Source organism: Thunnus thynnus, chromosome 18 (assembly GCF_963924715.1).
Source record: "Thunnus thynnus chromosome 18, fThuThy2.1, whole genome shotgun sequence".
Taxonomy (NCBI): Eukaryota; Metazoa; Chordata; class Actinopteri; order Scombriformes; family Scombridae; genus Thunnus; species Thunnus thynnus.
In genome coordinates this window covers 27,279,389-27,293,047 of record NC_089534.1, presented here as the reverse complement: position 1 = coordinate 27,293,047, position 13,659 = coordinate 27,279,389, and the positions used below count along the sequence as shown (strand labels likewise).

At 39.7% G+C, this 13,659-nt stretch overlaps 1 protein-coding gene across 1 annotated transcript in view; it reads right to left on the bottom strand.

The window, feature by feature from the left end:
• Positions 1–13,659, bottom strand: part of nt5dc1 (5'-nucleotidase domain containing 1) — a 70,448-nt gene that overhangs the window by 13,391 nt on the left and 43,398 nt on the right. Inside the window, exon 9 of the mRNA XM_067573108.1 lies at positions 3,561–3,682. Within this exon, the coding sequence (XP_067429209.1) occupies positions 3,561–3,682 (122 nt within the window). The remainder of the gene's footprint in view (positions 1–3,560; positions 3,683–13,659) is intronic.

Sequence of the window (13,659 nt, the reverse complement as noted above, 5' to 3'; positions counted from 1 at the left end):
TTACAAAACGGGATTAATATTAAGAAATAAAAGGGCGACTTATTAACCCTAACCCTAAGAGATAGAGCATTATCTTAGACTGAAAGATCCAGTGCCTCTTGAAATTTGAACAACTACTTTATCTTGCTTTCTAAAATGTCAGTCAGTTTAAATGTTCACTGGGAAATGATTAACCTGATCTCACAGAAATGCGTGAAATGACCACGACCTCTTAACACGGCGTTATATGTCTAGCACGACAAAGGATCCCAATTGACTTTCCGTTTGCATCGTTTCTGTGGTACCAGCACATAATTCTAACATATTATGTGCCACCACTACATAATGCAGTGTTAAGAGGTCATGGTCATGTATTTCTGTGAGATCAAGTTGGAAATGATAGACCTATTAAATAAAGTATTACCAACTATGATAGCATCGCATTCCAAATCCTCCGTCTTGTACTCAAAATGATCAAGACTAGCCATATTTAAGCCTCTGAATCAGTGTGATAACGACACGTCAGCCCAGCCATGACCCCCAGCTGTTCCAGCACTGTGAGCACTAAGAGCAAACTGTAATCTTCCCTGAATCCTGTCAGGTGAAAGTGGAGAGAGCTGAAAACACAGAGTGCCTCGGGTCACCCCGGAGGAATGCTTAAAGCAGCTATAAGTGCAGGTTGACACTGAATTCCACAAGAGCTTTCTCCACGTGGCTGGGGAACAGAGGGGGCATTGAGCCGAGGGGGGGGGGGGGGGGGGAGAGAGGAGCTGGGGATGTGGATGATGACGAGCGCTGCTGGGTGGACTTGGGGTTGGCTGATGCAGCTCTATCTGTGCTTTATGTATAACATCAGGATTTTTAACAGTTGTTTACATCTTTTACTCATAAGTCTTGTGAAATACTACACTGCCCAGAAGTTTAACAGTTCTCATGGATGTCGCTGTTATCAGAAATATCAAGGTTCAGTATGCCTACAGCAAACTTGATTGTATGTCTTCTCATATATCTAACTTCAAGGCTCAAGCTTGCTTTTATTGCCTCCCAAGACACAAAACTTTCTTGGTTTAATACGATTTCTTTCTTCTAAAGGTAAAAGTGTTTATATTCGTTCCAAAGAGCCACACTTGAAAGACAGAGCAAAAAACCTTCCATCATAGAGAGGGGGTAAGACGCGATGAATTGTATTGTAAGGATAGGGGCGCACAGTTTTGGACAGTCTCTCCTTAAAGGTATTTATTGCGAGTCAGTTGTACACACAAAAAGGGACCACAAGTCGTGTGAAAAATGAAAAAGAGAGCTTGGGGGAAAAGTTCAAATATTGCCTACTTTCTCACCTCCGCACAAGTGGTGATATCACTGTGTAAAGTGGGCATGATTATTGGATTGTCTGTCAGGCAAAAATTGCCCATCAAAAACAAGCCCCCAGAAATAGCGCTGGGCTGTGAAGCCAATTTGACATAGTGTAAATACAACCCCCACAAAATGACTCTTTTTATTATAGCAATTTGATCCACTCCAACAACATTTGGAAAGTCTAAAAGAGACGCATGGTCAAACTATTTTATCCCCATTAAGTCAGCCGGCTTGGCCAGCGGAAGTCTCAGGACTCCAGTAAGCATGCTCTATGGGCTCAAAAATGCAGAAGCATGAGGAAGCCTGCGGAAACATGGTGGAAACACAGCAGAGGTTTTTGGCTTCAAGCACCACTGAGGAACTTTCATAGAAATGAATGGGTGCCATCTTTAAAACATGGTATCCAGTTCTCCTTAATACATCCTTGGTCAAAAATTATAGCCTCCCCTTCAATTCCACTCAGAGAGAAGCAGGTGTGTCTGAAGCATACTGAGACCTTTACCTGTACCAAACCCGGGCATTGTGGGTAACTAAATCAAACAGAAAAGGCATTTTTTGGAAACTTCTTGTCTAAGTCATGCCAAAAAGTGGCACAACAAAATGTATTTGTGTACCTGTGAAGTAGGTGTGGCTGAAAGCTTGATGACAACTCTCGATGTAGTAGTAGTAGTACTGTCTAGTAGTAAACTAGCTCGCCATCGACTCTTGTCTCACGACTGACTGCTAACCATGCATCTTTTGTGGAGCGGTGTACGGTGGAGGAGGATTATATAAAATTGTATGGTGCAACACAACTGTTATGGAAGCTTCCTCCATTTTGGTCTCTTCAGCTCTCCGTTCCCTCAGCGTCAGCACTATTAAGATGGTTTCATGGTGGTCAATGACGCAATTTTGTCTGTCAAGGTTCACAAAAATGTAACTCTGAGAAAATGTATTGTGCAAAGTCATTTCACAGCCACAAGTGAATCCACTGAAGGTGGAAATTCCACTGACATACTGATTTCAGTCCAAAGTTTCACTGTTACAAATGCTACGTTCTTTTATTGTTGTTATATGAGCAGTAATCACTTTCAAAATTCACTCTGTCACCTGAAATTCTATGATTTATATCATCTAACAGATTTTTTTCACTTCAAAAGTAGGCACCACAAGGACTTCTCCGAAAACACTCATATGCCTCTTGAGCTTAGTTGGGGACCAGAGCACCATTTGATAGATATTTCCTTCAGATGTGGCATTCCAGTATGGGACAGCTCATTTCCCCACCCTGCAAAATTCCATAAGCCAAGTAGCTTTCACTGTGCTGTCTGATGTGAGATTTCATGGCAGGCTCAGATTCAGACTGTGTTGAGGGGCTGGGATGAATCAACAGTTCCTTTAGGTCTATTTAAAGAGACATTTTTTGTCCTTCTATTTGTACTCACTCTTTGACTGAATGTTTTATTTCTTATTTTTATGAGCATACTACCATAAATCCCTGAGAACTGTCAGAGCTGATGTGACGATAAAGTATTGAATCTTGAGATCAAAACGCAAACTTACATGTATGAACTCAGCTGCATTACTAACCAACCAGGAAATGTCATGTGTGATTTGACAAGTCTGACCTGATTTTAAAAGCGAAGTTTTTAATATGAAGGATTTTGATGCTTATTTCTTTTTTATATTTTGCCACGAAAATGTGAAATATAAATATGTGAAACAAAAACTATGTAAATGTTTAAAATATGTAATGCAACATTGTTCCATAGATCGAACAATTGGAGTTTAACAAATCTTGCAGCACCCTTGACCAGTCAGAATCCTAGTATGAAGAGGCACCAACTTGCAAGTAAACTAAAACCTTCTCTGATCATCTGTCTGTTGCAGGGCTCAAGAAAAAAAGTCATTTATAAAGTAATATTCTACCATAGCAAAGAGGTAAAAAAAAGAAGTCTTTCATCTGTGTAGAAAATGACTAAGAATGGGCTGCATTGTACATAGGAGGCTATCAGTGAACTCTAGCATGCTGGCACACAGCAGCCCTGTTGACAGTCATGCCAACAGCCACGTTCCTCCTCTCCATCACACCGGTGTGAATCTCCCTGAGCTGATTCATCGTGAAACCCTCCTCTCTTTCAGCCTCTGCCAACAAGCAAAGTTGGAGTCAACCACAAAGCGAGCCTAAGATGTTCTGCACCTAGATGTCTGACTTGCTCCTGTAATATACGAGGCGGTTGGCATACCTTGGGATCTGGTTTTCCCGTCATGGTCTTGAGCAGCTCGTGGAGGTGTGGCCAATTTCCCTGGGAGTACCAGCCGGGTTTTTCCAGCGACGGCAGGCCCTCACTCTCCTCCACGTCGTTCACTGGGTGAAAGAAAAGAGAATCAGACCCAACAGCCAGGTGCTACAGGAACAGACAGTCCTCTACCACCAAACCTCTCTGGCAGCATCAGCAAGGTCATGAGGAAACAGAACAGCAGAGGCAGAGTGACTTTGTCCTGATCTTTGATTTTTCTTGTGAATTACAAGATAATTTAAAGTCCCCCACCATTCAAAAATGTGTCTGGCTTCTAGTTCCTTCACTTGGCTGTTTGACAGTCTCTGTTTGTTTTCACATTCATCTGCTGAAGGGGGAAAGTTGCTCTGTGCTCACCTTAAATCTTACATGTTTAACACATGTACTTATGAGCAGGATTTTGTGACATCACAACTGGTTTGGAAGTCAATCGTGGTCCAATATGAAGTGTGATGCTTATAGAAAATCCATATAAGCCAACAATTATTCTTCAAAGCAGAGTATTTTTATGTGTCGTAAAACATGTCTGGAGGGAATCTTTAACCAATTTAGGTCTGTGAAAATCATTCAAATAAGTAAAACTCCTCTTTGATTAACTGCTCAAAACTCAGACATTTACAGCAACAAGGGGCCACATATTGGCCTTTTTTTGATTGAGACAAATAATACAACATATAACATATAAGGCACATACACACGTATATGCATACATACATACATGCACACTCATGTATCTGAGGGTCACGTAATATGGCCAAACCACCCCCTGGCCTCCAGTCTAGACACACCATGGGATTGATATGCCATGACCAGAAGAACCAATCTAATTGCCCCAAATAAATGCTATAACATATACACATATACAATACATACACACACCTACAAGGTAAGGTTGGGAATCACTCAACTGGAGTTACTTTTGATGGTAACCCTGCTGAAACTTTTGCCACTTTAAATTGTCTGAAACTTTACCTTCAATGGCATGATTCTCTTTCCTCATGTCTATTTTCCTATCTCAATAAAAATATGACAAAAAAAATACTGATCAATGACATTTTTTGTTGAAACAGACAAGAGCAAAACTACACAAGAAGTAACTTTTGAAAACTGACATTTTCTTCAAGGATAAAATGTTGTCAATGCATCATTTTAGCCAGGACTCTGTCCAAAAATATTTCTATCTCAAGATTAAATAAAGTTCTGATAACTAATGACAAACCATCTTTGGATATGAGAAAAAAATCTCAAACATCAGAGAAAAGGTCTACTTGTTTATTTGATTTTGGACATTCTTTCTCACTACAGAGATATCTGAGCTGCTGTTGTTCCAGCAGCCATTACCTCAACTCAGCTCAGCAGTGGAGGGGAAAACCAGGCTGTGAGTGAAAGCAGAGCAGTGATGACGGGCCAGTCGTGCCCCTCTTGTCTCAATCCAACCCCACTACAGGCCATGTGTCCACCAGGACCGCTTCCCAAATCCTCACATTTACCCTCCGAACATGGCGGAGTCATGCGTTCAGCCGTGCAAATCACCCGATCACACAGAGCTCGTGAATAATGACTGAGGATTTTCCACTTGCTGGCTACATGTTTTGTGTTTGCTTAAGAGAAAAAGTGATTCCGTGAAAGAAGTCCAACTGGGTATGAGAGCAGTTTCGTCTTAAGACAATATTTATACAATGAGAGGAGACAAGCAATCATCAGTCTAAACAACTGCAAATGATATACAGTAGTAAAACAGTGGTACAGTATATTGTTTTGTCATGTTGCATCCTGATTCAATATGGATTTATTCTAGTCGACAATTTACACAAAAACCCCAAATTACAAAGTAAAAAGATGTTTAAACATGACTAAGAGTCTACAGCCATGCAGGCTTCTCTGAGAAGCTGTGCTTAAAGTCCCACTCCACTCAAAAATGTCTTTTTCTTCTTGTCTCTACTGTTGGATGTTTGAGCTTCACCGTGCAGAATGATGTATGTGCAGAGTGTTTTCACATCCATCTGCTGAGGGGGGGGCTGATTTTAAAGTGTGGGCCTACATGCATGATTTTGATTACAAATAGTTTAGAAGCCAGTCCTGGTCCAGCAGAAACTTGAAGCCTCCAGTAAACAAACACTGAGAATGGACTTTACAGTGAAGTAGGAGACACAAACTTCTGAGATGAAAAATATTTACATACTCATGGATTCTGGAATTTTTTAATGAGAGAGAAGGAGTAGATGACATGTTAAGGATTTTAAAGTGGTAATTATATTTTTCTGTGGAAAAATTATATCAGACCCAGATTATTGTTCCAAGCAGAGTATTTGTATGTCTTAATACATGTCTGGAGAGGATCTTTAATGTTAATGTCAGCCTGTGATGATGCATGCTAACATTCGTTAATTAACTGATGGAATGGTCAATAGTTATGCAAGTATTTAGTCATAAACTGAAGTATTGGAACAACTGAAAGTGCTAACAGAAAATTCAGGCTTGAATGTCTGGACCCAATTTTTTGTCTTTCCATCTAATATTTGTCTTGACCAAAGTAGTAGACTGACTGACTGACCATGCCTTCCCTAGAGCTTTGCTGCTCACATGGCTAAAAATGTTTCACTTGAAAATGGTCGAATCTAGTAAAATCAAATATCAGCATGACATGTAATAGATTTTTGACCATTAGGAAGCAAAGGCACAAGCTTCAAATATAACACTGACATATTATCCCCATAAGTTGTTAGCGAACAGTTACCTATTTACACATCCAGCAGACACAGAGCAACTTCAGCTTTCATTTGGAACCATGTTGTTATCTACCTGCTGTCTGCTGATCTGAAATTCACTCTCCTTTTACCTCTGTTTTGGTCTCCTCTAACTTATGAGAAAAATCTCTGGCTCTTTAGCTGCTAAATGCTCCTCTGTGTTCACTGGCTGGTTGCTAACTTTGCCTGTCTGTTGGTTGGTGCTGAGTAGGATGTGTACAGTGAGTTTAACAGACTTAATGAAATGAACTGCTGCTGCCAGAAACTAAGTTGATGAAAGCTGTGAAACTGAATCAAAACAGTAAAGTTACAGGCTGTAAAACCAAATAGATGAGACGAACAGAGAGAAACAGGCTGAAAACCTCTGTGGAGCAGAGAGGAACTGCAAAGTTAGTGATAATTCTCTGTTAGTTTGTCACCATGAGCAACACCTTTCACATTACGTACAGCTATTCGATCCCATGTTAACATAAAAATGTTTATTAGTTCAACTTTAAACCCTTTCTTCTGTATATCATTTTCTCTCATTACATGACATTTTGTGTAATGTACAGTATCAGTCAAAAGTTTGGACACAGTTTCTCATTCAAGTGAATGGGAAGGTGTGTCCACACTGGTACTATATACAGGTATCAAGTAGCAACAACATGCACAAGTCAAGAGTGATGAATACCTTCTGAAGATGCTGCACATGAAAAGCAGGTTAGTGAGTTTCTGTAGAGTTTGTAGTATGAAGGAAATCTATCAGTGGTGTGTTGATTCTGTCATTCACCAAGACCACAGAAACAGAGAAGCTGCTCTTATCTGCAGGCTGACTTGATATAAAAGACGTCATAGATGTTCAGCAGGATGGAGTCAGTGATCCTCTTCACTGATCAGACAGGGCACTCGATGTGAATTACTGCAGCTGTAAGCTACAGTTCCACAGTGGTTGTGCTCACTCATGCCATGCAGTACCATGACTCCATGTAGTTTGCTGAAATCCTCAGTCTTCCAAACAGAGAGAACTGAACGATGCACAAACAGTGAAAAAGTACTTTACTTATTATCGTTGCTTATTTACTATATTGGTATTATTGGGTGCATTTATGTCAATGTACACAATAAGTTTCCAATATTCTGTATGTCTGTATGCTTTTGCAAGCATCAGACTAACATTAAACATCAGACTAAGCATTAACTCTAATCAGATAATTATGATGTCACCATGAGTCACTTGTGGCTGCACTTAAGGTTTTCTGTAATTTCACAAGCCATTGGAACATTTTGTCCTTAGATTTTGTGGTTGTTTACTTGATGTTTTCCTTCTTGAAGTCCATGGAGGTGATGACACCCAGGAACGTGAAGGAGGTATAATGAGGTTGGCACAGACATGTCTGCAGACGGTCTTTATTATCTGGTCTGGTTTGCGGTGCTGCTGTCAGCACTGACTATAGCTTATTATCAAAGGGCATTTACACTAACCAGGTTACTTCAGTGCCATTACACATGTAATTATACACTGTAATGACAATGGAAAACTGGTGGCACAGTTTGGACTATGACTTTGCAAAAATAAGCACTTTTTCATGGCCAAATATGGCTCCCTATTAAATTGTGTTTGATACATCATCATTAGTGTTCTTCGGGGTGAGTGAAGACAGAAGAGAATTCAAATTTCAGTGTGACTTTAATGCTTGCTTTCATGCTTTTTTCCCCTTGTCTTTATTTCTCAGTCTCACATCTATCTGTTGGTACTGTGCTGCCAATTTAGCCAGCACAGAGCAAGAGACTGGTGTCCAGGTAAAATTATTATCCCATAAATAAGGAAAACACATTCTGATCTGTGAGAAAAGCTATAATGAATCAGGAAAAACATTATGGAAATATGAACATAGTCAAATATTACTACCCAATGCTATCGTATAAGATTTATATGACAGCTGTCATGAAGTACCTCTAACTAAACTAATCAATGGGCTTTTAAAAGCAGTATGTTTTCCTTGGCTGTTATCTAGGAATCAATAGACTTCCTTCTTTGAAGTAGGTAATTGCTGCTCTGGACAGACAGCGGTCTTTAAGTTGAATGACTTGTATTTAAGACGAGCAGCAGCTGGTTAAAAGAAAATCCTCACTCTTGCTGACAAAACTATTCTACAGAGTAAAGTCCACTGCAGGTTCAAACTGAGGTTAAATATGCTATAAATATTGTGACAGAAGAGAGTGAAAGAACAGGAATGAGCCCCTGCACTAGTGGGACTGCATATACACACACACACACACACGCACACACAGACACAGGGGAACAGCTGTGAGGACACTGGACTTTGCGAGAAAGAGGAATGAGAGGTATGTGGAGCTCAGAGAAGTGTAAACTGCGCAGCTGAGATGACTGGACAGCTTTGAAGACGTCCTGAGACATTTTCACTTAAATAAAAGATGATGATGATGATGATGATGTACTGCCTGATGTTAAGTAGTGATTTATGTCACACTTTCCTCTGACATGGTTATTACAGCACTTTTTAAATGACATTCTTCAACTGTATGTCTTAACCCTAAGGGAAAGCATTGGCTACAGAAAGCCTGGGGAAAGTTTAACCTTGCTTCACATCTGTATTTATTAATCCAGGACTTACTTTTTTTTTTATTATTCTAAATTTGGAAGGCACCCACTTGATTTTGCTAACTGCTGGTGAAGTTATTAGCTGCAGATACATGTTGGAATACATTTTTGCACTGAATGAAGACTGTGGATTTGCCCTCCATGACTTCCATTGGAAGCACATTAGGAAGGACTCTCTTAATGGCTTGAAAAAAGGTGAACCAATCCTTTAAGGGGTAAGATGGTTAAAGCAAAGAAAACCAATCAGCACACACACAGGATCTCCCGTTACGAGATGTTTGCAGATTCACAGATTTGCTCACAAATCATATATTTTTGTTCCAGGCATAAGATAGAAAGAGAGAGTGTTTTGTGCATAAAAACAAAACTGAAATTTAATTTTAACTGTATGTGAATGAAATACAGTATGTCTTTCATGTTTTCTGATGTGATCTGTAATATAATAAAATGATCTAATAATCTAATTATTTTCTCTGCAGTTTATTATTAGATTAAAACCTCTCTGTTGTAGGGGCCTCACAGCAGATGTCATGTAGTGCTGAATGCTGAAATGTCATAGTTCACAGTGAAGAGATCTACAATGCGTCACAAAGATAAAGCATGTTTGACATGGAGGTGACTCACTACAGACCTGGTTGTGTCACTGGGAAACAAGGGGATGGTGAGCATGTCATGTCAGGCCTTGAGAAGATGCTGCCAGATGTGTATTCTGACTATTTTGACTAGCCTGTCCAGTACTCTATGGAGGATATTTATTATTTTCAATTTCAATAATACTACTAATAAGTCTATTAGTAGTATTTAAAAAAAAAGACTACAGAAGTAAATTAGTCTAATTTATCTGATTTTCAGAAAGTGCTGCTAAATCAGGTCCAGGTTGTTTAAGACATGTTGTACATGTCTAAATAGCAACAGAGCACAAAGTGTTTTCTGCTGCTGAACCTGGAATACTGCTTGATGAGAATATACTTTTGTGTGTATTCGTCTCACAAGAAGAACGTATAAGTGAGGAAATATGAGTGAACTAGCCTAATGTGGTCATATCAACAAAAAGATCAGTGATTGAATGAGTTATTTGACTGTTTAGCGCCTAAAACCAGCTGCAAATCCTTAGTTAATATCCTCCCATAAGGGCAACAAGGGAAACTGTGCTCTAGACTGGAGTTTAATAAGACCTAGGATTAGAATGGGATATCACACATTTGAAGCTGTGGTTGTAAAATGACTCAGGGCTTACTGTACATACAGCACTGTAATCCCTGGGTTACATGTATTGTGAAAGCCCTCAGTTTTTTCCATTCCTGTGTTTCCAGAACCAAAGTCAAGTCTGGTAGGGAGAGGCACATTTACTACATCTGTATGGTATTAGACATCATTATAATGAGCTAAAAAGCCATTTTCGACTAGTTGTTTGACTTTGGCAAAGAAGTCTATCCACACACCCATCAGTTACAGATGCTTATTTTGCTCAGGACTGAACAAGGACCGGAGTCTATCCCAGCATGCATTGGGCGAAAGGTGGGGTACACCTGACTAGGTCACCGGTATATCACAGAGCTAACACATTCACCTCTACTAGCAATTTAGAGTCACCTATTAATCAAAACTGCATGTCTTCGGACAATTATGAAAATGTATCCTACATGCTTTGTATTTTCTTTCACTTGCAATTGTCATGCACTGTATGATATTATGTGTTTGCATGTACTGACTTGTGTTCTTCCTACTCCCCTGCACAAGCTGTGAACAAACATTGCAAGTGGGCATTGTGCCTGGGAGAATGCATCATCGGTGTGACTATGTACTGTAGTGGAGCAAGACAGGAGATACCATTGACTCATGTTCCATTCTGTTTTAAAATACAAACCAATAAAAAATGTTCCCAAAAAAAAAGAAAAGCCTGCATTATTTATGAGCTGATAACTATACACTGTGTCATCTTAACAAATACAGCATGACGTTGAACTGAGCGTGCCGGTGAAGTGTTTAATCATAAGTCTTAAGGTAATAAACTATTGGTGTCAAATTTTGTTAGCTAATAAAAAAAGAAAAATGGAAGAATGCAGAATGACAAGTAAAAACAGGAGTGGCCAGTATGTGTGGAGGCCAGAGGAAGAGCAGATGCTGATGCTTTTTTTCTGCCAACGTGGCAAAACTCCGGAAGAGCGAGGGAGAGAGGGAGAAGAGAATACTTCAGTGAGTGGATCATCCTGTCTTCACACATATTGTAATGCATCCCCAGTGTTATTGCTGGCACCGAGACAATCCAGATGAGGGGAGCATTCCGGCAGGCCGCCCCTGCCAGTGCACACCTTCACCACCGGCATCCAGGATCAGAAGCATACTCCAGTTACCAGGAAGGTAACTTGAGTTATGCAGGCTGCTGATGATGAGGATCTGAGCCAATGAAATGTTGGCAGATATTTATCTCACTGACACAACTAACAGCTGCTGGAAATCTTCATATTAAATATAGAACTTGAGGAGAATTGCTCAGAGTTACTCCTAAAATAATAAAAGAGAGATGTATAATATTGGTGCAGGTGAAGATGTCTAAAAGGCACTGCTATGTTCATGCTAATTACAAGAAAAACAAACAGATTTTTATCGCTTATCTCTTGTGTATCTAGTCGTGCAGACAGTTTTGGTTTTATTTGCCTAGGTTTTAACACCAGGGACATGAGTGCAATGACTGCAATGTATAAAATATGGAACTTTTTATGGTTTAAAGAAATTTTGGGATATGCTCTTATTTGTTGTATTTCTGAGAGTGAGATGAGAATAGGGCTGTGACAGTATGGATTTTTTCTTACCATGGGGAAAAAGCAACGTATCCCCACGGTTTGGCGGTTTACCGACCACACCTGCAATCCTGTCCGACCCGGAGAGCAGTTAGCCCAGCTAGCTTGCTAGCTAGTTTGTCATTTCTCTCTGGGAGGTCAGAAGCAGTGTTGGGTATTCTAGTTTATTGTCGATGGAGCGAATGTTGGCGATGAAGATTGACGGGAGAGCTGGTCGACTTGGGTTAGCCTTTAGCGTAGTTTGGTGGCCGGCTCACTTCCCTCGCTTTCTCACGCACCGCTTTTGGCGTTGCCCTTAGCGATCGTTCTCATGGGACAATGATGAGGTCTTGCAGCCTGGTGCCTGGAGCAAGCCTAGGCAACGCAGATCCTCCAACGTATCACGTAGCCTCCTACATCTCCACTGTGTTACCATATATTACACAGTATATGCACAAGCACATTAGACTACAGTATATGGCAGTTGTGGTTGACATTTTTTTTTAAACAATGCGGTGATGAGCTCAACTAGCGGTAGGCATCACATGACCACGGTATTGCACTAATTCGGTTATTATCACAGCCCTAGATGAGAAGATCGGAGTTGTTAGCCTAGCTTAGCATAAAGACTCGAAGCAGGGGAAACAGCTAGGCTGGCTCTGTCCAAACTTTGAAGACACACCTATAAAACAGCTATAAAATTCACTAATGAACATGTTGTATCTTGTTTGTTTAATCTGTACACAAACAGGAATGTAACAATGGTGATTTGTGGTTTTAAGGGAGGTTAAGTGCTGGAACTGTTTCCTGACAAACAACCTTTATCTATCTGCTCAGCACTTCTGTAAAGTGTCTCTGGCTATAGTGCAGGCTGCCAGATCCGGTCAGTACATCTTCAGTTAACTGACACAAAGGTTAGATTTAAGCTTCATTGTAAGTATACCCACTTGGCAGTTTATTATGTCTACCTATATGCAGGATAATACACTACTGCAGTAAATCTGACCTTAATGAAGGTTTATAATGTTCAGTTTTTATTTCCTCTGTTTCAAAGATGTGTTTATTTATTTTTATGGTCATTTTGGAGGATGTGGGTTGTGTTGCAGGTGAAGTGTGGTTTATACTGGCTTTTACTGAGAAGTGTTTCTAATTTGTCCATCCTATTTATATGAATTAGGGTTTAACACCTCTCAGTTTCCATCTAGTGATGGTGTTACAGTGGCTTCCTCACTGCAGATGTGTCAGGGCTTTTTCTAATGTCACCTGTAACTTCACATAATAATGTGGATCACTGGTAATATATGCTAACTCTTGGCATTGAAAATTACACCAGGTTAATGCTATAATAACTGTGTTAGTTAACAGGAATCCTAACATTAGCAGCTTATGTTAAAGCAGACAAACACACTGTTAAATCCATCCCTTACACGTTTGCTCTTGTATTTTTGGTTATGGCAATAAAAGGACTCTTTGGATAATGAGTATTGCTCTAACTAGTGGTCCATATACTCAGCTTTGGCATGGGGACAGATCCACATGTTGAAGTGTTGTTTATGGTAACTGTTTCATTGAGAGGTCAACTCTCAGTCTCCTCATATTGTTTCTTAATGTGTACTGACACTGTCAGATTTTTTATTTATTTTGGTTGACAGAAAAGTCAACAATTTAATAACTGATTAATGGTTTCAATCATTTATCGCACAAAAGTGCCAAACATTCTCTGGTACCAGCTCCTCAAATTTGAAGATTTGGAGCTTTTCTCTATTTTATATCATTGTTTAATATCATTTGGGTTTTGGACTGTAAGACATCACAGATGGTTCTAGGAAATTAAGATGAGTATTTTACACTGTTTTTTTTTTTTTTAGATTTTATATAATTCATTATTTAACATATAACTGACAGACCTCACT